The following is a 26,227-nucleotide window of genomic DNA, read 5'->3' as shown; positions in this document are numbered from 1 at the left end:
AGATTCGTGAGTAATGTGTTCGTACCAGCGTCCTCGTTCAAGTCATCAACCAGTGTTTCCACCACTGTTTCTCTCATCCAATTGGAAACCATGAAAACATCAGTTGCTTGCTTATCTCTGAGCTGTGACTCGTATCCAGATAGCACCTTCATTCTTTCAGCTTTCATCCGTCAAAGTCTGGAGGAAGTCTGTCATTGCGAGCCATCCTCTCCTACCAATATTGATCTATAATGAAGTCAGACTTTAAGGTGGTTTAATATTTACTTTATTCGTGTACATCACCATCCTGTTGACTTCCCAAAACAACTGGGATGTCCCCGCTTAGAAAAGTCCAACTGGTATAAGCTTGCAAGTCAATAATGTCATAAATGCAGGTTAAAATTATGTCGTGCAAAGAAGAAGCCAAATGATTAAAGCAACTCTTTTTGGGAAACATGGATGGCACATGGAAAGGGTTGTTGTCAGCACTCAGTTCAAAAGAAGAGTTCTGTTAATTCTCTATCACACAACAATGGGACGACATTCCTCTGCTACAAACGCAGCATTCCTCACTTCCCAGATACTTATGAAGGTTGTTGTTTTATTGTGAATAAACTATGGCTACGTCCACACGTACCCGGGTATTTTTGAAAACGCAGATTTTTCTATGCGTTTGCACCTTTCGTCCACAAGTAAACGGCGTTTTCGGTCACTGAAAACTGAGATTTCTAAAAACTCCGGCCAGGGTGGATATTTTTGAAAACTCAGTTTTTGCATTTACGTGTGGACGAGAAAAACGGAGAAAACGCAGAAAACGCAGAAAACGCAGCGTCAAAGGTGTGCGCCTTTTTTGACGTCACACTGTGCGCCACGTTATTGTTTCGGTGAAATGAATTTCTACAATACTGTTACTGTTACTTCTCTGCAGTGTTTAAATGCTTACATATACACACACAGTTACTGTCCCTCCACACATACAACTCGGTTCTGCTTCTATGCCCCAGCTTTGCTTACTCTTTCCCACCGAGGCTTCTAGACTTCTGATTGGCCAACATTTCTACACGGTTAGGAATATAGCGCCACCTGTTGCCAGTGTTGGTCAAGTTACTTGAAAAAAGTAATCAGTAACTAATTACCGATTACTTCCCCAAAAAAGTAATCCCGTTACTTTACTGATTACTTATGTTCAAAAGTAATTAATTACTTAGTTACTTAGTTACTTAGTTACTTTTTAAAAACACGATTTACAACCTGAATAGGTGATAAAGTGATAGATCTTTCAGCCCAATTCTACTTTTTCTGCATAATCATCATACAAAATGTAATCAAATGGAAAAGTCTCTTTTTAAAACTTGTTTTATTAGTTTTAATCTTTTAACTTTATGCATCAAGCAAAAATTTAATTATCTGCAACATTCTCTGACTGGAAGAAATTAGTTTAACATTTAAACTTATTTTCTGCACATTCCAGCACATAAAATAAAATATTTTGTGTGTTTACACTCAGTCTTTCAAATAGATGCAAGTAAAACACAGCAGAAAATAAATAAAGTCAAAGACTAGCGGTCCTGTTGCTCTATTTTCACCTGTAAAGCAGGAGTGGGGTAGGCGGAGGTTTACCCTGGTGCAGGTGTGCCGCAGCGGTCAGTGGAAGGATACGGCAGTTTCTCTGTGAGTTTCCCATTATGTCGTAGCTACTCGCTGCTTGCTCGGAAGTTTAGGGGTTTTTTTCGCTGTAAAAAGAAGTTTTCTTCCCACGCACAACGGACACTAATGTTTTTGTCACTTTTTATGGAATCAAACTCAAAGTAAGGTCAGTACTTCCACGCTTTAAACGCTGCACGCTCATACTCTCTCTGCACTCGATATATGATCCATTGTTGATCTGCACACAGCTGTTGTCACGAACGTCGCACTCGCTTACGTCACTGTCATGAGACATTCTCGCAAAAAAATCACGGTTTTAGTAACGCAGTAACGCAGCGTTCCTACGGGAAAGTAACGGTAATCTAATTACCGTTTTTGCAATAGTAATCCCTTACTTTACTCGTTACCTGGAAAAAGTAATCAGATTACAGTAACACATTACAAGTTACAAGTAACGCGTTACTGCCCATCTCTGCCTGCTGCTTTGGCATGTTCCTAGCAGCGTTTTCCTTCATTTCTGCCTTTACGTGTGGACGGGATTATTTTTTAAAACGAAAACGGAAAATCTCCGTTTTCAAAAATACCCGTGTACGTGTGGACGTAGCCTATAAACATATGACACTTTCAAATCACTGCATTTTATTTTATCCACACAGCATAACAAATGTTTTTGAAACAGGGGTATAAATGTAACTATCATCCAATGAGATCAAGGAGCTTCCCTTTAACCTTGGCAAAGCTCTTGTATTTTGCCTGCCAGTTCCAGGCAGTGCAGGACCCTGACTCTCTCTCTCTGGAGCTCTTCAGGACTCACTTGGCCTGCCAGCTTAGCAGAGAAATGGATCAAGTCTTGCATAAAAAGGCCCACGCTCCCTCTTGGTGCCGGAGGAATCTGAGTCAGAGCCCCTGAATCAAACTGAAAGTTGATGTTTTTTGCTCGGGGGAGGCCTGGTTGCCGTTCCTCAATCCATGTCAGAGATCTGGATGGACATAAGATGAAATGATTACACGTCATTTACGCCTCTCATCTGTCCTTTCGTCATGACAACCAAACGACTGGGACATATTCTCACTCAGTGGCTACTCCAATGGTTTTCTGACTTTAAAAATACTTTTATTTATTCCAGTTAGGTGAAGTGAAGTTATGACGCATGTACTGCAAACTATACATTTAACCAATCACATCCCAGCTAACTGACAACAGAAAAGAGTGATGTTTCAAACAGACTTTTGGCTATGATTTTGAAATATTATCTGCATGTACATTCCTGTTGTTTGGGGTTTAGTTAGTCTGTTTGGTACAGCCCTGCTCTGACGTTGGCCCTAGCCCCCAGTCTTGTGTGCTGACATGTGGGATGAGGTGTCCTATTTTCACTTAGGGTATAGCCCTGCTCTTGTTCTTCATTCAGATGGATCTCTCCTCCGTACCTGCTGTCAGATGTTCGCAGCTTTGCAGTCATCTTGCTGTAGCTGTTAGGAGGGTCCTCCTCCAGTGTTGCTGCAGATACTGAGAGCTCACCAAACAACTCAACCAACCAGGTAAGGCGGGAGATGCCGCTGAATGATGGGAAACCAAATCCAGGCTTTAAAGCTCCACCTTGAAAAAATGACAGCACATACATTACTAAGAGTTTCCTGAAGTTTGGATTAGAGTCGATGAGAACTGTTGTGTGTTTAAAGCATCGTACGGATGAATTATTAGACCTCACATCAAATTTTTGTCAAATATTCCTCTAATACTGTTTCTAAGATTGCAAAGGATAGCATTTCTAAAGATACGAGTTTACTTTAGAAAGCATAAATTTCTATTTGTATAGAATGGTAAATGGCCTGTATTTGTACAGCGCTTTACTAGTCCCTAAGGACCTCAAAGCGCTTTACATATAAACATATGTAAACTAAGCCTCGTTCATTCTTTGCAGATCCTCCAAATATTCCCTTCCCTGGGTAACGTTCTGCTGATCTGATTTTAAACCCAAGGGTTATTTAAAAAGATACTCTTTAGCTTCTGTCTCTTACCAGTAAAATGAAGAGTACCTTTCTGCAGGGTTTTCCCCTCTACCTCTCTCTTCAGCTGTTTGTATTCCTCTGACAGCAGCTCAATGTGTTCTTCATGCAGAATCACTCCTGACAAACAGACACAGTTGCTGAGAATCAGAGGATTCAAACTTTTACAAACAAAAAAGAAGGCATGCTGCACAAAATGCAAACAGGCGATGCGATCATGTGTGCCCATATTTTATTCTCAGCAGAATATAGAAAACATGAAATGTTTAAACTGAGAAAATTTACCATTTATGAAAAATGTTGTGGAACTTGGATTTGAAGACAACGTGTCTCAAAAAGATGCCAGCCACTGCGTAGCATCTCATTTGGTATGCAAAGTCCCTCCCCGAGTACAACCTGGAAGAAACATGTTGCCCTAAAGCATAGGTGTCAAACTCTGGCCCGCGAAGCCATACCAAATTACTATTAGAGCTGTCCTACTGGTATTATACAGCTAATGTATATATTGTTTAGTATTAAGCTTTGCTTGTTCCATATTCAGTTTTTCAGCAAAACGTGTTTCATTCTTGTATCTGGAGGAATAAATATATTTCAATAAATATTAACGTTAGCCCGCAACTTTGCTCCAGTTTTGAATTTTGGCCCACTGTGTATTTGAGTTTGACACCCCTGCCCTAAAGCCTCTGAAGCCTGTTCCTGTCTGATGCACCTCCATGATGATCCCTCTCGTCTTTATATTTTGGGGAAGGAATTTCAAATTTTGATTCAGCTTCAGAGGTTTGGTCCACAGCAGATTTCTTATATTCACAGATGGCTTCTTCTTTGCAGCTTTAACCTGCTAACTGTGTTAAAAGACAATTATGCAGCTCCCCCTGAGGGGCGTTCAGGCTTTCTGTGCCCATGCACACAGACATTTCTCCAGATTCTTGGAATCTGATCTATCATTAATATCATTTGCTGTAGTTGGAGACATCGAGTCTTTGTGGTAACAGAAGGACATTATTCTAACATTGTTACACAACTTTTGTAGACTCAGTTTTTTGCAGATTAGTGAATCTCTGCCCATAACATCACCCTGGCTCTCTAAGATGATCTTTCTACAGCCAATCATATTACTGACCTGCTGCCAATGAACCTAATTTGTCGCAAAATGTTCCTTCAGCTGTTTCTTTTAGCCTTTGTTTCCCCATCTTGACACAAGTGAAGTGTTGCTGCAATCAAATCCAAAATGAGCTACTATTTTTCCCACAGTATCATCAAACTGTGTTTCTGGAAAACAACCGATCCAAATGCTGTTATGAATTATTGATCACTTGCAGAACCATCAGGGTAAATGCTCATGCTGTTCTCACGTCAGTAGTGATGACAACACTGTACTTAATAAAAGGAGCTTCCATTACTCTGAGATGTTACAGCTGAACTTTTGAATTATCTGTTTGACAGCATTTCTCCAAACTCAGCGTTTGACGGGCAAAGGGAACGTGCATGGGAACGTGCATGGGAACGTGCATGGGAACGTGCATGGGAACGTGCACGGTAGCACACAATCATAAATGATCACCTTTTTCTTCAGCTAAGTCCCAAAGCTCCACAGCAGCCTTGTAGCTCATGGTCATCGGATACTCAACACAGACATGCTTCTGTGCCTGCAGAAACATCCTGATGAGACACGAGTTCGTGGTCAAAGTGAGCAACAAGAATAGAAGGTCACTTAAACATTCAGAATTTTGTTACAAATGTTTCCTACGATGGGAGAAAAAGACGCCTGTCAGATAATAGAGACAAAATTAGATATGTACTTACATTTTACTTGAGGCATATTTGAATGTTTGTTTAGACCCCCCCCCCCCCCGCACAAACACATCCTCCAACCACACACACCCATATTTTTCTCCATTGTGGTTTATTTCACACCTCAAACATTTATTAAACAATTAAGCAAATACAAGTAATCTGCAATAAATTACAGGTAGAAATAAAATACACTACTAACTCTTTTACACTGTGTTAACACCTACACGGGTTTTTTTGAACACGCAGCTGTTTCACCCGCATGTAAACGGCGTTTCAAATCACTGAAAACTGAGATTTTTTAAAACTTTTTTGTGTTTCCGTGTGGACGAGGAATACAGAGTTCGTCACACAACATCAAAGGTATGTGTCTTTATTCACGTCACGCTGTGTGCACGTTATTGTTTACATGAGATGAACTGCAGAATGATAGAGACGAAATACTGTTAATCTGACTGTCTGCAGGTTTTACACGCAGTTACTGTCCCTCTATTTACAAAGGCAGAGGCGTCACGCTGTGATTATTTTATGTGTAGTTGTTTTTTCCTGTGTAATAATATTCAACATTGTTATCAATACATTTTTCAATTCCTCTGCAAAATGGGTTTAAACACATAAATAACTGTGGGATCCTGTTTGTCCGTGATTTGAACGGGGGGACAAATCGTGGCAGGATCAGCCTGATGTTATTTGTATCCCGCTGTAACTTTACTGTATAAAGAGCAAACATCTCCAACATGTCAGGAGTAGTTAGTCATTAAGTGTTTGTGAACTAAAAATCAAGAATGTGGGATCCTGTTTGTCCGTGATTTGAAGAGCCCAGCACTGCTACAGACGCAGCAAAAACCAATCCTGCAGGGAGACCTACCTCTGCACTTGTGCAGGTGAAGCCAAAGGGAAGATTTGCTTCATTATATTTTCTCGTCTTTGGCTTAGAATGAAGTTGGTTTGGAAACATATTCAGCGACGCTTCATCTCCTGCTTTGCGTTTGTGTGGGAGCCCCAAAAACCTGTCCATGATGCTAGCAGTGTCCAAGCGTTCTTTTTGTTTTTCTTTTCATACCGCGCCCCCCCCCCCCAGGGGGCGGGCCCCACACTTTGGGAAGCTCTGCTTGAGAGCCAACCTAATCAATGAAACACCGAGACTTTGGCTACTACCACATTCAAGGGAACAATGTGGCCTTTAGCTGTTAAATGTGTTACTAAGGCTACGTTCACTCTGCAGGTCTTGATGCTCAATTCAGATTTTTTGATCTAATCCGATTTTTTTGTCTGCTCGTTCACACTACAAATAAAATGTGACAGCAAACGCGCTCTAGTGTGACGCTCAAAGCGGCCGCATGCGCAAAAGAAGACGTCACACACAACGCGCTCTGTTTAGACCCAGAGCAACAGTATTGTTTGACTGATGGTCCTTAATATAAAGACTTCAGACTTCACATTTCCCAATTTTGGCTTTAAGTTATTTTGTTATTTACATAATAATGTCAATAACCTAATAATGATCCTTATTGCTGTTTTAGAGGAGCGCTGCTTCAAAGGATAGTTGCAGATTTCTGTCAGAATCTGCAGATTACTTAGACTTAGATCCTCCCGCGCCAATCGGCGCATCGGGCGACAAGAGAACGCCATCGAACTCGGTCTATCTGTCATCCCATGACAGTTCGACTGAACGTAAATCTTCAAGGAAAGTCCTCCTCCATGTTATTTTAGGTCTTCGTCGCCGTCTCTTTCCATTCTTCGGGTTCCACAGAACCGCGACACGGGCAGGTCTCGGGTCCGGTAGCCGAAGGATGTGACCGGCAAATCTGAACCGACGCTTGGTGACTTGGACGTGGAGCGGCTCTACTCCCGCACGGCGATATACTTCTTCATTGGTAACGCGATCCCGATATGTGATCTTGAGCAGCAGTCGAAGACAACGTTGTTGGAAGACGTCAAGATGGCGGTTGATCTTTGCAGTTGATTTCCAAGTCTCCGCTGCGTACAGTGCCGTCGGTATAACGATGGTCTTCAGGAGCCGCAACTTGGTTGATAAAGGCAGTGCGGTGGTCATCCATATAGGTCGTAATCGTTGAAAGGCTGCCCATGCTTTCCCAATTCTGCACTTAACGTCATGCTCCGCGTCCCCGTCACTGCTAAAAGTGCAACCCAGGTACATGAACCTGTCCACCTCTTCTAGCTGCTGCTGCTGCTTCACAGTAACCGCTGTGTTTGATGGTGTAGCGTAACCAACTCGCATAATCTTCGACTTCTCACCGCTGATCCTGAGTCCTATCGGTGCTGCTTCGCTTTCCAAAAATGAGGTTATCTTCTGTGTGTTGGTGCGAGTAAGGCTATATCGTCCGCAAAGTCCAAATCTGTGAACTGCTGCAGGGGATCAGGGGAACAGTTTCACTGGATGGCCAGGAAGCGTTCACGATGTCTTCTCTGGCGCTGATAATTAGCGTCTGTCTTGTGTCAGTGACATAAAAGACGGATTTAATGTGACATGACCGTCAAACAGCAGCTTTCTGAAACATCAGATATGTATCGGATTCAGTACCACATACGAAAGTGACCCAGATTGGATTTGAAAATATCGGATTTGTGCCGTTCACACTGTCACACCATGATCGGATAGATGGTCGCAGAGGGTCAAAAAATTGGATTTGATGCGCTTTCGCCTGCAGTGTGAACGTAGCCTAAGTCTAGATGCTCTCTGAGTCTGGCTACTGATTCACTGAAAAAAAAACTCCAGGAAAAACGACTCAGCATATTTCCTTAAATCTGATGTTTAACCTCGTTCACGTTTGTAATCGAAGTACTCCCAACTCCCTGTACATGTTTTCTACAACATGTTGTAGCTGCACATTTACCTGACATTGTCCTCGTGTGACATGTTTTCAGTACAGATGAACGCCACATGAACGTCGTCTCTACCCAAAGCCTCCTCCACTGAGATCCGACTCACTCCCTGCTGAGGCTCCAGGCTTCTCCTTCAGTAAACCGAAGCAAAAGGAAGAATAGTCACAGTTAAGACAACATCCTGAGACTGAAGATTCACAAACAACAATATAACAGCTTTACATGCTAAACGCTATGAACTTTAATTCACTAACAGTCTTACAAACTGCTCGTAAACACAGTCCTGGGTGCTCGACTTTACACGGGGCAGTGAACACTAGTGTACTGTGACTTTTTATGGGTACATGGCAAGTCATGGCTCCAGTTTGGAACAGCATGAATTAGTGTGTGAGGTTGAGATACCAGCTGGAAACAGCTGACTTCACCTCGTCACAGCTTGGGAAACCAGAGCCTGGAATGGGGCTGGAATCTGTTCCAATCCTGGGAAACAGTTCGGCAACTGAAGAGGTGGAAGAAGTGCTCTACTGTATCTGTGACGGCTGCGATGGAGAATCTCTGGTTTGATGGCCTCAGGCTGGCCTCGGCTTTCTGCAGATTTGTTTCTTTTGGCTTGATCAGATGATAACATTCAGCTAGCGTGGTTAACAGCCCGGCTGGAAGCAACTCAGATGAAAACCAGCACTTCCAAGTCTGAGGCGATGGTCCTCTGTAAAAAAAAAAGTGCCCGCTGATTGGAGGGGAGTAGCTACTCCAAGTGAAGGAATTTCTCAGGGTCTCACAAGTGAGAAACTGACATCGATTGGTGCAGAGCTGAGTCTGAAAACAAATCTGCTGGTTTACCAATCGACCTACGTTCCTATCCCCGTGCTTTGGTTAAGGGCTCAGTGCAGTTTTACTATTCCTCTGCATGATGCGGGACGCCTCCTGTTTTGAAGATGTCTTCGTGGAAGAACCCAGGGCAGATTAACTAGAGAGATTAGACATCTCAGCTGCCCTTGGGAACGACTCTGGGAGGACCTGGGTAGGAATAAGGACAACTTGTCTCTGCTGACACTGCTGCTGATGTTGTGACATCCATCAGTTAGCTTTATTTTCATTCACCTCTGGACTCATCGTGAGCTAACGATCTATGACAATAATTTTGCCACATACACTATATCTCATATCATTATTGAGCTGCATCAGCATGTGTGTGTTACCTGGATACAAATCCTTTGACAGCGAGCTTCTCTGCAGGACTGCCACGTAGTGGCACCAGCATGTCTCTGATCCTAACACAACCAGCTGTGCCGATGCCAACCACCACTGCTCCAAGCATGCTGCGTGAGAAAAGGTCAGGTTGTGTAACAAATATAATGTAAACAATATATGAACAACTATAATGAACAGTTTCATGTTTCATTCTCATCCAAAACACACAATCTCCAAATCTCCTCCTTTCTAAACAGACTTGGTTTGTATCAGTGCTGGTTTCTTAGCCAGCCACTAATTTTTAACTTTGGACTCTGTGGAGGTCTGATGGGATCTTCCAGGAATGGTGATGCCATTTTCTGGAAAACTGATTGGTGAGTGGGTGATGATGTCATACTTCTTGATCTCTAATCTGGAACTTAACCTGTTTGAGAGTAGGTTAGGCTCCAAGCATAACGACTGCAGTACACCTGTCAGAGCTCTAGACTAACTTGTTGCCACGGTTGCACTGTTGTATGGCGTTATTTTTGTGTCACTATTCTGAGCGCACGTAAAAAGTTTGCAGGTGCAAGTGTGGCATTTTGAGGAGAAATTTATTTTGAATGAAGAAAAGCTAAATTTGAGTGAACAAAATTCATTCCTGCGTGCAAAAAATGTATTTCAGTGTTTGCTATTATCCACACACACACACACACACACACACACACACACACACCAGCAGCCCCTCTTGCTCAGTTTTTGCACTTGCGCTCGCTCGTAATGTGTTGCTCGCGCCCTCAACATTTCTGCCCGTGCGCGCTCAACTCTTTCTGTACACCGTTATATTTGTGCCACAAAACCAGCCAATCACAGACTTGGATGCAAAAAAATCTGATTGGCTGTTTTTGTCTCCAATCAGCTCGAAATGACGAAATGAAATATTCCAGAATTCATTTCGTCCAAAACTCAAACGAGGCAGTGGCGGAGTTTGAAATATTTCTCTTTCTGGGTCACAAAATAAACTTTAAAGATATTTTCATGTGAGAATGTTTCTGTGTAAACTTCAAATATCTGCTCGATTCATCTCCGCCATTTGACCTTAGAACTGAAGAAGCTTCTTGGATGAGAGGTGAAACGTCTTCAAGCAACTAGGGCTGGACCATATTATACCGTTCACGGTAATACCGGTACAATGCTTGTCAACAATAAGAAAATGAAATATCGCGATAGAATATGGGTAAAACACGCATGCGCAGTGCCGAAAAAGCACGGCGGTAACGGAGAATGAGAATGGGGAAAGCAGATTGTTGAGAGAAACGGATGAACCAGAATTAGTTTGTAAAAATGGTGCAACTTAACTGGTTTGGTGTTTGTCCGTCAGATACACAACAAAGCACATTTTTTTGTAGAACATGCAAGCGGCCGTTGTTATTGCCGTATTTGTCGGACTAAGGTGCTCGTAAATCTGGGAGTAATCTGGGTCCTAAACTCCGTCCTTTAAGGTCCCGAAGTCAAAAGAACATCACAGAGTTAAAAACTGTCTAAATTCTTCCATCTTTAATAAAATGATCAGTGTTGCTGCTTTACCAGGTGTAACTATGATGTTTAACATCCAGGCATCCATGAAAACAGAATTTATTACATTTAATGTAATGAAGTTAGATGTTAGCGGAAGTTAGCTCGCTAGATTCGCTAGTTACCTAAGCATGTTCTGACTGAGAGATTTCTGGGGAAAAAAATCTCGCAGCTGTTCTATTCGCATGTTGTTGCAGTATATTAATAACTAACCTCGTATTGTGGATAAATAATCTCAGTTGTTCTCCTGACTGAAGTCTGGCCCGTGTATAGCATCCTGCTATGCGACTGCATTTGTCCCTGACCACCAGAATCCCTCACGTTAACTTTTATCGAGTGGAAAAAAAGTTAGCGTTCATCCTCCAGCTTCACTGTGCTAATGTTATGCTAACATAGCTGTGTCGCTAGCAATCACGTAGCACAACATTATATACCAGGTAGTCCAACTTCAGTAACCCTACAAACGCCACTGCTGTTTAGTTTTCTGTCTTCGTTATGTTGAAGTGGTAGCAGAGCTGTACGTTTGAATTAGTTTCAAAAATCTCAGTCAGAACATGGTGTGAAATGTTTAGGTGTAAACTAGCGAGCTAACTTCCTGTTAACTTCTAACTCCGTTAAATTTAATAAATTCTGTTTTCATGGATGTTAAACTTAATTGTTACACCCGATAAAGCAGCAACGCTGATCATTTTATTAAAGATGAAAGAATTTAGACCGTTTTTAACTCTTAGTGTTCGTTTGACTTTGGGACCTGAAGTAAACGGAGTTTAGGACCCAGATTACTCCGTGAAGCTCCTCACTACGGCAGCCGTAATGCTCTGACAATCCATCAAGCAGTGCGGCTTACCAAAGCTGTACTAAAACATTTTTAACAGATTTCTGCAGCCAAAATCGGTTCGAGGTCAGTAAGCACAACCAGAATTCATACATAAGGAACACTCTCGATTTTTGAGAAAATTAAAGGATTTTAAGTGTGGAAAATACGTTATACAGAAGAAAAGAATATATCGTGATATATATCGTTACCGCACATGCTTCAAATTATATCGCGATATGAATTTTAGGCCATATCGCCCAGCCCTAAGCAGCAGTCACAAATGCAGTATTGCCGCTTGTGGTCTTTCCACACTCATCACAGTAAATGCATCAAGTTGTCAGCGTTACTGTATCTTAGCCAGGGAAACTGGTCAAACCACTCTCTTTGAAATGTATACACTTCCCCCTTTTACTTTCAGTGGGCTCTGGCTCAGAGTCGATCGTGTGTGGCTCATTATGGGATGCCGTCTCCGGACCGGTGTTAGACGTAACCTGAGAGGTTGATGGCTCCGTGTCAGAGCTGGCTATGAATTTCAGATGGATCAGGCCTTAACGAAAAAGTTATCAATCGTTCTTTTCATCTTTTCTCATTACCCACGGCTGCATCCACTTCTGTCAGGCCTAGTCAGGGCTGGGTATCAACACTGATTTCTATTATTGATTCAATTCAGGTCTGACTCAGACAGTGTCAAAGTAACTGAGGATAAAACAGAAGACAACATGAAGGAGATTTTTCTGGCCTGGCTTTTTATAGCAGATAACCTTAAAAATATTCTGCAGTAGAAGTAAGTAAGTAAGTAAAATTTATTTATATAGCGCTTTTCACAGATAAAAATCACAAAGTGCTTTACAACACAGGAAATGGGAATATAAAAACAATATAACAGTAAATAAAACAATGTAAAACTATAAAACTATAAAAAAAATAGCATAAGAAGAAATTAATCAAATGCTTTTCTTAATAAAAATGTCTTCAGCTGTTTCTTAAAAGAATCAATGGAGTCCGTGCAGCGAAGAGACAGACACAACCGTGGTGCCACAGTGTGAAAGGCCCGATCACCACGAGTTTTAAAACGAGTGCGCGGTACCACCAGCAGTCTCTGATCGAATGACCTTAAAGCCCGAGAAGATGTATGTGGTTTCAGCAGGTCAGATAAATATTGAGGAGCCTGACCATGTAGGGCCCTAAAGGTTAGAACTAAAATTTTAAAATGAAACCTAAAATTTACGGGCAACCAGTGAAAGGAGGCCAAGACTGGAGTGATATGTGATCTTCTCTTGGTGCCTGTTAAGAGACGTGCTGCAGCATTCTGCACAGTCTGAAGACGATTTAAGGCTGATTTGTTAAAACAAGTAAAAAGGCCGTTACAATAGTCTAAACGAGAGGAAATAAAAGCATGAATAATCATCTCAAGTTCAAGCTTTGATACCATTAGTCTGAGTTTAGAGATATTCTGTAAATGATAAAAACAGTTTTGGACCAGCTGCTCGAGCGACATCGAGCTGTCAAATACGACACCGAGATTTCTAAGACTTGATTTTACAGAAGGGTCTAAGAAGCTGATATGCTGTCTAATTTCTGGGACCATGTGGTCTGGAGCAAGAATTAGAGTTTCTGTTTTATCAGAGTTTAGTTGGAGAAAATTGTCATTTAACCATTTGTTGATTTCTGTCAGGCAATTACTTAAATTAGACAATTTAAAACTCAGACATTTTGAAGGAACAGTATAGTTGGATGTCGTCAGCATAGAGATGATAGGAGATATATTTATAGCGCTTAATAATTTGGCCTAGGGGGAAATACATAAAGTAAAAAGAGAATTGGACCCAGGACAGATCCCTGAGGTACCCCACACAGCAAAACTGTTGATTCTGATGTGACATGATTCATGCAAACAGTAAAAGATCTCTCAGACAGATATGATATAAACCATTTTAAAACAACACCAGTAATCCCAAACAAGTTCTCGAGTCTGTTTATCATGATACTGTGATCTACAGTGTCAAAAGCAGAGCTGAGATCCAACAGGACCAGCACTGTGTACTCTCCAGAGTCTGCTGCCATCAAGATATCACTAGATACTCTAAGTACGGCCGTTTCAGTGGAATGCAGTTTACGAAAACCAGACTGGAAAGTGTCCATAACAGCATTTTTATCCAGGAAATAGTTAAGTTGTTCTAGTACTACTTTTTCTAAAATTTTCGATATAAAAGGCAATTTGGATATTGGCCTATAACTGTTAGGAAGAGATGGATCCAGCTGAGGTTTCTTTAATATTGGCTCAACAATAGCTTGCTTAAAGAAGCTGGGGACTGAGCCAGTATGAGGAGAAGTATTTATCATTTCCATAATACAGGGACCAATAGAGTCAAACACAATAATGAAAAATGAAGATGGAAGGACATCAAGGGGGCTTGAAGTCTGTTTTATATGACAAAGCAGGTCTCTGATGTCTTGTAATGTAACAGGAGTAAAAGAGGACCAAGTATCAGAGGAGAGCAAGTTGAAAGTTTGATATTGAGAAGATGATGGAGAGATATTAGACCTGATGGCAGTGACCTTATTTCTGAAATAGTTCATAAACTCATTGCATTCGGACGTTGAGTGAACTGATGCACTAGGAGCATCAGGAGAAACAATACTCTTAATTGTTTTAAACAAGAATTTAGGATCTTTCTTTTTTGAAGCTATGAGGTGTGAAAAATACTCTGTTCTGGCATTTTTCCACATGTCATTTAGCAAGAGGAAAGATTCTTTAAGGTGTAACTTATAAACCTCAAGCTTGGAAGCCTTCCACAAACGTTCTAGCTTGCGACAGTATCTCCTGAAATTACGAATGTTTTCATTTAACCAAGGATGAGATTTCAAACATAGGACAGTACTTTTTTTCAGAGGTGCCACTATGTCTAAAATAGAATTACACTGGTTATTAAAGGATGAGACAAGAGAGTCCAAATCATTGTAAGTCATTTCAGCGTCGAACATGGCAGAGAACCTTTTGCTGGCGTTCTGGTTTATGATTCGCCCTTCAATCGTTATTTTGGGAGCCGGGGGATCCAAATAAAACGACAAGTTAAAATATAACTAGAACAAAAACTGAAGAAAACCATGAATCAACAAAGGGCTGTGCGATATGACCAAAATCTCATATCCTGATATTAAGACATCTATCGTCTGATAACGATATAAATCACAAAAATTTAACATTTTCTGTAAATTCTGTGAATCAGCTCGACTTGTGTGAAGTGCTTCCAGCTGCGCGTCGTGTAGCTGGAGTCGAGACTTTTAACCGATGCATGAAACAATACATTTTTAGACACAAGTTGTAACGGCGCCGTTTTCTTTGTGAGTATTTATTACACGGCGTGCTGCGGGGAAAAGCCTGTTCTAACGTTGGAGTCTAAGGTTTATTCTTTAGCACCTGATGCCTCCTTTATGCTTCTCATCCGTAAACACTGAATACTCTTTCACGGGATTTTGTTTATTTTGAAAAGTCTCAACAGGATCTTGAGCTTTATTGTGAAAGGTCAATATGTTAATAAGCGGACGGTGGAGCCACGCCATTCTTTAACCGTCATGGTTGCTAACGACAACGCATAAAAAGATAAAAACTGTCGCTTGTCCGTCCGTAGTGTGGCCCGATCGTGGCTCAAGAGTTGGGAGTTCGCCTTGTAATCGAAAGGTTGCCGGTTCGAGCCCCGGCTCCGACAGTCTCGGTCGTTGTGTTCTACTGGTGGTGGGCCCACCCCAGGGTGGCTGTGGCTACAATGTAGCTGCCATCACCAGTGTGTGAATGGGTGGATGTGTAAAGCGCTTTGGGGTCCTTAGGGACTAGTAAAGCGCTACACAAATACAGGCCATTTACCATTTATTAAATATAAGAGAGAGAACTTTAAGAAATGAATATAGCCACTACAGTGACCATCAAGACCATGAAAAAATATTGCCGTAAAGAGTTGTTTGACTGTCTCTGATTGGTTTAGACCACGATAGGGGCATGATGTGTGTTTGTTTTTGTTGTTGACCACATGGAGACTTTCAGAGTTGCTTTTTTAACCTGGAACGGCTGGTCGCACCGGTGCAACCTCGGATTTTTTTAGTTGCACCACTGAGAAATCAGGTCGCATGTGAGCCGCCTGTTAATGCTGTGTTTATGTTCAACGTTTGACATCACATCATGTGTTGTCAGCTGGCAGTGCACCTCTCAATTTTTATAAGCTGGTGCGTTGTGCCATGGCAACTGGGTTGAAGACACACGTTTACGAGCCTGTCGGGTTTTTGCCGTTTTATTAATGTTCCAGTAAAGCAGCTCAGCGATCTACAGGGGAGATGTAGAAAGTTTGAAAACTTGAGAGTTTGTGGAAAAAGACTGCAAAAGAAACACTCAACAAATCTTGGCTTCTGGCTTATGTGGCATTATTGTCTGATTGGCCGGTATAAAGGCCATAGTACACCTGCTGTAATGGTCGCTCCGCTCACCACTGCACTTCACAGAAACTTGTATTCATGCCACCGTTACAGTGCAGGAAGCCACTGCAGCACTCTGCGGATGAGACGTGTTAAAGGATTTCACCACATAAGCACTAATTTAGACTACGTCCACACCAGCCTGGACAGATTTGAAAAATGCTAGTCCACACTAGCATTTTCAGTCGTTTTCACAGAGTTGTGCGTCCACACTGAAACGGCCGAAAACGCTGATGTTCCAGTCCTGCAGATGTGTGAAACACAAGAAGATTCGACCTGCATCATTTCTGTCTGTCGCTTATTTACTTTCCGGCTCGTTAAAATGTGGAGGAAAAGCAGCGAGTTTTTTAAACGGACTAATAATGAGGTGGAGTTGTTGCTGCGAGTAACACAAAAGTACAAAGTTGCAAACGCGAGTGAGAATTAAAGAGTTTGAAGAAAAGCGATCTGGAGCACGTACAGACTGATAGTGATCTTTAATAGGGCTGTCAAACAAAACAACAGCTGTATAATGCCCTCTGCTATCTTTGTTTAATTGGTCACATGACTGCATCACATGACTAAAATGCGTCATCATTTTCAAAAGTCTCCATTTTCACTGTCCACACTGCGACACGAAAGCACCGTTTTCAAATGTATTTGTTTTCGAGAGCGTTTTGAAAACGCTGTGTTTTCCTTGAGCAAAGACGCCGTCTCAGTGTGGACGGGACGCCAAAACGGAGAGAACACGACGTGGACGTAGCCTAAAGGTGGAATTGAACTCAGGAACCTTCTTGCTGTGAGGCAGCAGTGCTAACCACCAGAGCAGGGCGATACGACCACAAATATTTATCACGATATACATTTGAAAATTTGCGATAACGATATAACTGACGATATAATTGACACTAGACAAAATACTTTACAACTCCACCACTTTATTAGTGCAAAAAAACCCAACATCAATGAATTTTCACTTAAACAAGCAGCTGTTTTTTATGTGCATTAAAGTTATATAAACTTTAACAGTGCAAATGCAAATTCCTTGCTGACAGTTTAACCAAAAGGCATTTCCAGTGGAAACTGGCCGACATATCCTCAGCATAACCATGTATAATATCCACAAAACTTAAAAAGAGGTTAAACACACACAATACGGTAATATTATGTTGAAGCACAGTACGTATCACTCCGCGAGGCTCCGCCTACGATAGCCGTAATGCTCCGACAATCCATGAAGCGGTGCGGCTTCGTAGCTTAGCAAAGTCGTACTAAAACATTTGACAGATTTTCGAGCGCCGTGTACATAAAATCGTCTCGAGGTCAGTAAACACAACCAGAGTTCATACATAAGGCACACGGGATTATAAGGGGCTCTGTCGACTTTCAGAAAAATCAAAGGATTGATTTTAAGTGCGCCGTATTTTCCAAACAACACGGTAATAACGACGGCCCGCTAGCATGCTCTACCAAAAATAGTGCTTTGTTGTGTATCTGACGGACGAAAGCTAAACCAGTTCCACCACTGAAGCTGCATTTTTACAAACCAGTTCAGGTTCATCTGTTTCATTCAATGATCCACTTTCGCTCTTCTCATTCTGCGTCGCCGCCATACTTTTTCCGCCATGTGCGTATGTAAACAAAGGCACTGCGCATGCGCATTTTACACATATTCTATCACCATATTTCAATTTGTTATCGTTGCCCAACATTATAGCGGTGAGCGGTATGATATGGCCCAGCCCTCTAACCACCATGTTGCCCACATTGCAAAACCTTTATAATAAATACAAGATAATGGAAATTCAACTCAAAAAATATTTAATAAGATAGATAATAACATGTGTCTATAAAATGTTTCTCAGCTATATTATTATTTTCAGTCACATGACTTTTCAGGTGTTGTTAATTTTTTGTTTGATAATTCTTCCTAATTAAAGAATCAGAACAAGGAGTCTGACGTCTTGTATTCTTTATGAAAGAATAATCTGAAATACATTACTTTTGAGTTTCCACACATTACTTTTTTGTACAAAGTATCAGATCAGTATCATCGACACCAGCCTGGATTTTCAATTTTCAATTCAATTTTATTTACACAGCACCAAATCCCAACAACAGTTGCCTCAAGGCGCTTTATATTATAAGGTAGACCTTAGTGTGTGAATGGGTGGATGACTGAATGTGTAAAGCGCTTTGGGGTCCTTAGGGACTAGAAAAACGCTATACAAATACAGGCCATTTACCATTTACCCTACAATAATGCATATAGAGAAAACCCAACTATCATATGACCCCTATGAGCAGCACTTTGGTGACAGCAGGAAGGAAAAACTCCCTTTTAACAGGAAGAAACAGGCTCAGGGAGGGGCGGGGCCATCTGCAGGGCGAGGGGAGGAAGACAGGATAAAGACTAGAGATGGCACGATACCACTTTTTTATGTCCGATACCGATATCATAAATTTGGATATCTGCCGATACCGATATGAATCCGATATAGTGTTTTTTAATCAATAAAACTGTTTTTTAATATATTGCTGCATTTTGTATAAGTTCATACTCAAGTTTAAATAAACAACAACACTAAAGCTATTCTGTTATACCTGTATGTAAAAAATACACTGCACCCAAAATATTTCATAGTTCAGCAAAACTGATCAATCTAATAAAGTTAAACCTGCTCCATCCTCCCTATTCTGGTATTTTAAAGAGTACTTAGTGGAAATATTAAGCAACCTAACTAACAGGGTTGCAAACTCCCAGCAAAAAAAGATAATAGGGAACCACCACCACCCCCCCCCTCCTCCACCTCATGATGCTTAATCGACATAATCAACTTTAATTTGATGCAGTGTGAAAAAAAATGCACAGAAATAAATTATTTTTCAAGAATAATTAAATAGATTCAACATCTTTCTTCAACAGAACTGCAGACTGCACAGATGGTTCCCAAAGGAAAAAGTACTATAGCTTACTAGGGTATATTAGACTTAACAGTTACTATATACAGTAATGAACTTCTATATATTTTACACAAGATTAAAACTTTGGTTGTAAGATTCAGATAATTATTTATTAAAAGCTCGACATTTTAAATGAGAATAAGAAAGAAAAGTATGTCTTTGTGCCCCCTTTTCCCTGTTCATGCCCTATCGGCCCCCCTGGCTAAACTTTGCTAGATCCGCCCCTGCACAGTTACGTCAGCTGTAGAAAAAGATCCTGGTGTAGAAATAATATTAAATAAATTCTAACAACAGCTGATCAAGCTTAATAGTGCTGCTGTTGTTCAGCCGCTGGTTTCCTCTTTCTGGTGCAAAGTGGACCAAAAACAAAGAAGAGAGACGATCAGCTGATCATTGATCAGTTTCATGATTGAAGTAGCAGCAGGAGAGAGAGAGAGAGAGAGAGAGAGAGGCAGTCGCTCCATATATCGGTTGTTAAGCTTTACAAACATTCAGAGATGAACTTACACGCTTGCTTTACTTCTCTCTGGGAAAACTTCCTCGGAGATGAAATGCTGGTTTGAGGCTACAAATACACACAGCCGCTCTATCATGTGATGCACACTGCTGCTACGTGCTACGGTTATGAGCCGAGTTACGAGGTGTTGCAAGCTTTGTGAAATGCTTTTTTGATATTTAATGGATCGGATTACATGTTTGATTTCTCTCCGATATCTGATCCAGTAATTTAGGTCAGTATCGGACCGATACCGATACTTAATATCAGATCGGTCCATCTCTAATAAAGACATGCAGTGGAGGAGAGACAGATTAATAACAGGTATGATTCAATGCAGAGAGGTCTGTTAACACATAGTGAGTGAAGAATGTGACTGAAAAGGAAAAACTGATTGCATCATGGGAATCCCCCAGCAGTGAGCCTGCAGTGTGAGAGCGAAGTGCTCTAATAGGGTGATATGGTACTACAGGGTCATTAGGATAAGACGGGGCCTGGGAGAAATGACTGACACACAGAGGGTGTGTCCAAATGTTGAAACAGTGGCGAGACCTGTCATTTAGGAGAATACTGCAGCAGCTTCTTGCCCATTAACAGCAGGTATAAATGATGAACAAAGCAGGTAATACTGGCCCCTTTAGACGACCCCAAAAATACAGTTACTCTCCACTGTGCTCCTGTTCATGACAAACTAAATGAATTTACCCCAAATTACTAAAATATTGATATTTTAAATATGAGAATCGACTGGAACATAAATATCTGGTGTCACAGACACCTTTGCAGCAGAGAAAACTCAGCGTTAACCCTGAAGTTACCTGGATACGCCAAAACTCGTCTTCGTGGTGCAGGCCTCTAAACGATTTTGGATGTGTTTGCTTCTGAAATGAATCCCACATGAGCTCAGTTCAGCTTCTTTAAGAAGGCGCATAGATGACCAAGCAATGGTCAGACTACATGCCTGTGATGTAACCTGTTAGGTAACTGGTGACAATAACTTGAGGCATCAGCATTTAAAAAACGAGCACAGTTACTATCAGTTTAACCTGTGCTCAACTTCACCAGAACATTCAGAAAAGCCACAAACAGACTGTCAGTATTTAGCAGCTGTGACGTGTTGGTCCATAATCTGTTAAAAAATATCTCTATTGAATGACGTCAAGCCAGAAAGATGATTTCTGTTATGAGGTAATAGCTCCAGTTCACTTTCTATCCTTTATTTGTGAATGTAAAACGCTCATTAAAATTAAAAATGTCTTTCACAGGAGAGATCAGAGGGCAGCAGAGGGCGGTAAAGTGATAAATATGTGTTATAAAACAGCGCATTGTGTTTTATAACCCATATTTGCTTGAAAGCTGCTTTGAAAGTATCTTCAGCGATGAAGATACTTTCTTTATTTTATCAAATAACCCCTTTCAATGTAGATTATTTATTAATGTAAGGAAAGATATCACCGCACTGAAACACCGGAGATCACTTTTTGTCGGACCATCACCGGCGCGAAATGTTCAGTCAGCGCCGCCGTAACGAGCCGATCACTCAGCTACAAAACAAACTGCATCCTGTTTGTCTCTTACCTGAGTTTCTTTATGTCCTCGTGATTCCCACAAAAATGCAGCTATTACCGAAGTGCTGCTACGTACAAGTTACATATACCGACCTGACATAACAGCACTTCGCAGCGAGTAAGCGAGCAGCACCGACTGTGACGTAGCTGCCGAAAGCCCCGCCCTGCATTAGGTGCGCTTGTTTTGTTCAAGCGGAGTTATAGCGACCGTGGCTCAGAGGGTTGGGAAGCGCATCTGTAACCGGAAGGTCGCCGGTTCGATCCCCGGGCTCTCTGTCCTGACACAACGACACTTCGCGCTTACTCGCTGCGAAGTGTCGCTCGCAGTGTCGTACGACATTTCGCAGCGAGTAAGCGCAGCTTGGCGATGGCGCGATATGGCAGCCTCGCCTCTGTCAGTCTACCCCAGGGCAGCTGTGGCTACAACCGTAGCTGCCTCCACCAGTGTGTGAATGTGAGAGTGAATGAACAGTGGCATTGTAAAGCGCTTTGGGTGCCTTGAAGAGCGCTATATAAATCCATCATTATTATTATTATTTGGTACACATGCAATAGGACGCTACACAGAGCTACATGAATACAGAATACAGAATTATATGTTGAATGGCTGCATTTCTTTAGACTATTGTTGGTCAGCACAAAATTGTACTTTGTGAAAAGTTCAGCTGTGAAAAATCTATTAGTATTAGGGTCTCATTAAGAAAACAAAATATTATCGACCACATTTTGAGATTGAAGTCATAATTCTGTTTTGAGAAATGTGGAGAGGCGCGCTGCTGTTCCCTCTGAGTCGATTTTAGTAACAGGGAAAGACATGATTTGTCTTAGAACATAAACAGTCATGATGTTGAAAAGCTTTTGGTCACATGTGAAAACACAAACTTGGAAGAGTGCATTTGTACAAAATACAATGACAGTGGACAGATGCAAGCTTATCAATAGTTTACCCTCGTACAATAAAGAAGACGTGTGCTGCGTCTGCATGAGGCATTTTGCAAACGTGGCAACGTTCTCAAAATAGATTTTTGACTTTAATCTGGAAATTTCAACTTTATTGTCCAAATGATAAAACAATCAGTTTGAAATACAACTACAAACGTTGGAACACCACATTTGTTTTTCAAAGAAGAAAGAATTTTTACTTTCTTGTGTTGGCTGAAATATTTATCTCTTTTAAAAAAAACTGTCATTGCCACATGGTTGACATTGTTTTTATCTTTATCGTTTAGTCTGCTGTCAGTAACTAAAACTGGACTTGTTTGTAACCCAAAAATAAGAAATGACCTTGTTTTATCGTGACACTAGGTGTAGCCAACGAACAAATTACTTCATCGCAGACCTCTCCTGTCTTAAATATGTAGCCAGCCAGTTATCAGAACAGCCACCCTGATCTCTCAGTTACTGCCCTCGGGTTGAGCTGATAGCACACTGGCCTGAAGAGAAAGATAACCCACACTGCACTGTTTTTCCACTCATACTCTGTGTGCTTGTGTGCATTTAAAATGAATATGTGTATGCATTTTTAAACTCTGTTTTGCATTAGTTATTGATAAGAAAAGGTCACCAATCCGTCACAGGGCTAAAAACAGAGGCAACCATTCACACCTACACTTTATAATCACCAGTTAACCCCATATCTGTCTTTGAACCGTGGGAGGAAGCACCCAGAGAGAACGCGTACACTCCCCACAGAGACGCCACAGACTGGATTCGAACCCAGTGCAGAACTATCCCGCCCCGTTTTCAGGGACCTGCCAGGTTTGTGAACGCTCAGTGGTTTTTCTTGATGATGTTAACTTTCACCACAGGTTCTTCCAAGATTTCAGCAGGGTGGCTACTGAACCAACCTCACCCTAAACCCCTACCAGTTGACCATTGAACACCTGAAAGAGTAGTCCAGGCTAGGTGCTGTACTACCACAACACTGCAAGAATAAAATGCACTGAAACTACATTTCTGTGTTCATGAAGTCCACCTTAGCAGGCACGAACAAATGCTCAGACTTCTCTCTGGACAGCAGTCATTCAGCAACTGACTCAGCTAAAAGCTGTGATGAGACCTGCTGATTCAGAACCTTATGTTAACCCTCCTCATCCTCCTCAGAGCTCAGCACAGGCATGACGATGACTCCAGAGAAGTTACCGTCCACACCTGAAGTTTTTACTGGTGAGTTAGAGAAAAGTGGGGATTTCTCACTCAGTTTTTGGTTTTCTGGCAACAAAGCAAAACAAAGATTCCCTGCTGGGAGGGTCACTGGGATCCTACTGTCACGTTTTAGAAGTTTAAGTATGATTGCCATGAGTGGTCCTCACGCAGGTACTGGGGGGGGGGCAGCTAGGGTGACCTCAGAGTTCGTCACAGCAGCCCTGTTTCATTCAGTGCACGAGCGGCCTGCGAGCTGAAGAGCTTGTGCTTCTGTGTTTGCAGAATGAAAGAATTAAAGGAGACTATTATAAACTCATGCACACCTGGAATTGTCTTTTTGTCCAAGTGTGCAACATAAATTATATAAATTGTCCGAGTAAATCAGTCTGATCCTATTTGAGGCCCTGAGCTCCCCTCTGGTTCTTCATCACACTTGGTTTAATGTTCACAACCCAAACAATGATGGGAATAAGAATTGCATTTCCAGTTGGAGTCTCACTTGTCAATACAACTGTTTGAAATCTGCCATTTCCCCAAAACTGTAACATTCACCATCCAGACCTGTAGAACCGCCCGCACGGTCTCACTAAACCAGAAGCTCTTGAGAAATGTAGAAATGTTTTGGGGGGGGGTTTAAACATAGCGGCTAAGCCACTGAGGTGTTGGATGGCGGGGTTGCCACTGTTACGAATGAAGCTTGAGAAAGTCCAATAACTCCAGACATACTTAACTTGTTGGTTTAACACATTTATTGATCATCAGTAGCTGCATTTGTTGTTCAGCAGTTCCTCTTAGTGTTCAACATCATTTAACTCGGCGGTCTCCAACCTTTTTTGCACCACGGACCGGTTTATTCCCAACAATATTTTCATGGACCGGCCTTTAAGGTGTCGCGGATAAATACAACAAAATAAAACTAGTACCGGTACCGAAAAAAAGAAGATTTATTCATAACACACGTGAAAAGACCCAGGAAAACAGAGTTAACGATAAAAACGATAACAAAATAACGCTGAAAACCGATAAAAACCCTGAAAACTATACATTTCACACCTGAGCCTCAACTCTCGCGGCCCGGTACCAAACGACTCATGGACCGGTACCGGTCCGAGGCCCGAGAGTTATTTTTCAAAAAAAAAAGAAAGAAAGAAAGAAAGAGCAACAACTAATAAACAGAGTTTTTGCACGTCCATTGCACATTTGTGGGAATATTTAAATATTTACTTTTTATTAATCACTTTTCATTTTATCTTTATTTTTAAAATCACCATGGCAATGTGCATGCGCATACTCTCTTCTTTTTTTTTCTTTTTTTTTTTAAATATAAAACTTTATTAAGAAACAGTATACAGAACATGTATACAATCAGAACAAAATTAACATATGCCAGGGGGTGTAATACAAAGAATTACAAACATTCAAATAATTTGTAATTACTACAAATAGTAATCGTTTTCACAGCCTTTTTGTTAAGTGATCCACGAATCAATTTTATGTAACATAAAACATCATTATAGTAATGTTTAAAATTAGGCTTTTTGTTACTGTATTTGCATTTGTTAAAATAAAATTTAGCTAAGATAACTAACAAGTTTATTATAAAGCAAACATCTTAAAAATACAACATTGTCCCATTTCACAGTAAAGTCTTTATAGAGATGTCCAGCAATGAATCTACTGAAGTCTTTCCAAAATGTTCGAGCGTATGAACAGATCCAGGAGAGGTGTTGCACAGTCTCAGGATGGCTTCCACAAAATCCACAGCTCACATTTATGTCCCTTTTGAACTTTGTCATGTAATGATTAGCAGGATAAAATTTATGCAGTATTTTAAATGAGACTTCCTTCACTTTATTAGTTACGAGATACTTGATAGGAATTGTCCATACTCTTTTCCAGTTAATGTCACTGACAAAGGAATTCCAATAAGAGACCACATGTGGAATACTAAGTTTAAGAATATAATCCAGCCACTGTTATCATCGTCAATGCCCTGTACCAACACAGAGCAGAGCAGCTATCTGAACGCTACCCCAACAGAGGTCGATTATCTTGTTAATAATTTCACCTCCTCACTACGTACGACTCTGGATACTGTAGCTCCAGTGAAAACTAAGGTCTCTAATCAGAAGTACCTGACCCCGTGGTATAATTCTCAAACACGTAGCCTAAAGCAGATGACTCGTAATCTGGAGAGGAAATGGCGTGTCACAAATTTAGAGGATCATCATTTAGCCTGGAGAAATAGTTTGTTGCTTTATAAGAAAGCCCTCCGCAAAGCCAGAACAGCTTACTACTCATCACTGATTGAAGAAAATAAGAACAACCCCAGGTTTCTCTTCAGCACTGTAGCCAGGCTGACAAAAAGTCAGAGCTCTTTTGAGCCAACCATCCCTTTAACGTTAACTAGTGATGACTTCATGAACTTCTTCACAAATAAAATTTTTATCATTAGAGAAAAAATTACCAATAATCATCCCACAGATGTAATATTATCTACAGCTACTCTTAGTTCCATTGATGTTAAGTTAGACTCTTTTTTTCCAATCGATCTTTCTGAGTTAACTTCAATAATTACTTCCTCCAAACCATCAACGTGTCTTTTAGACCCCATTCCTACAAAACTGCTCAAAGAAGTCCTGCCATTGATTAATTCTTCGATCTTATATATGATCAACCTATCTCTAATAATCGGCTATGTACCACAGGCCTTCAAGGTGGCTGCAGTTAAACCTTTACTCAAAAAGCCATCTCTAGACCCAGCAGTCTTAGCTA

General features: G+C 41.1%; 1 protein-coding gene across 2 annotated transcripts; it reads right to left on the bottom strand.

Moving 5' to 3' along the window:
• Positions 1-249: 249 nt before the first annotated feature.
• blvra (biliverdin reductase A) lies at positions 250-21,513 on the bottom strand. 2 transcript variants are annotated; one of them, XM_085139411.1, is made up of 7 exons: positions 21,318-21,513; positions 9,471-9,590; positions 8,283-8,402; positions 5,195-5,292; positions 3,646-3,753; positions 3,055-3,223; positions 250-2,606 (listed from the first exon to the last, which is right to left on the bottom strand). In XM_085139411.1, the coding sequence occupies exons 2-7, from the start codon at positions 9,587-9,589 to the stop codon at positions 2,351-2,353; spliced, it is 870 nt and encodes a 289-aa protein (XP_084995537.1). In that variant the 5' UTR covers position 9,590; positions 21,318-21,513; the 3' UTR covers positions 250-2,350. The 2 variants fall into 2 exon arrangements, with proteins under 2 accessions (XP_084995537.1, XP_084995536.1); XM_085139410.1 differs by lacking the exons at positions 9,471-9,590; positions 21,318-21,513 and adding an exon at positions 8,697-9,459.
• Positions 21,514-26,227: the final 4,714 nt, after the last annotated feature.

The sequence above is a fragment of the Neolamprologus multifasciatus genome, chromosome 18 (assembly GCF_963576455.1).
Source record: "Neolamprologus multifasciatus chromosome 18, fNeoMul1.2, whole genome shotgun sequence".
NCBI classification, from domain to species: Eukaryota; Metazoa; Chordata; class Actinopteri; order Cichliformes; family Cichlidae; genus Neolamprologus; species Neolamprologus multifasciatus.
The sequence above is the reverse complement of the archived record's forward strand: the minus strand, read 5'-3'. Positions and strand labels throughout refer to the sequence as shown.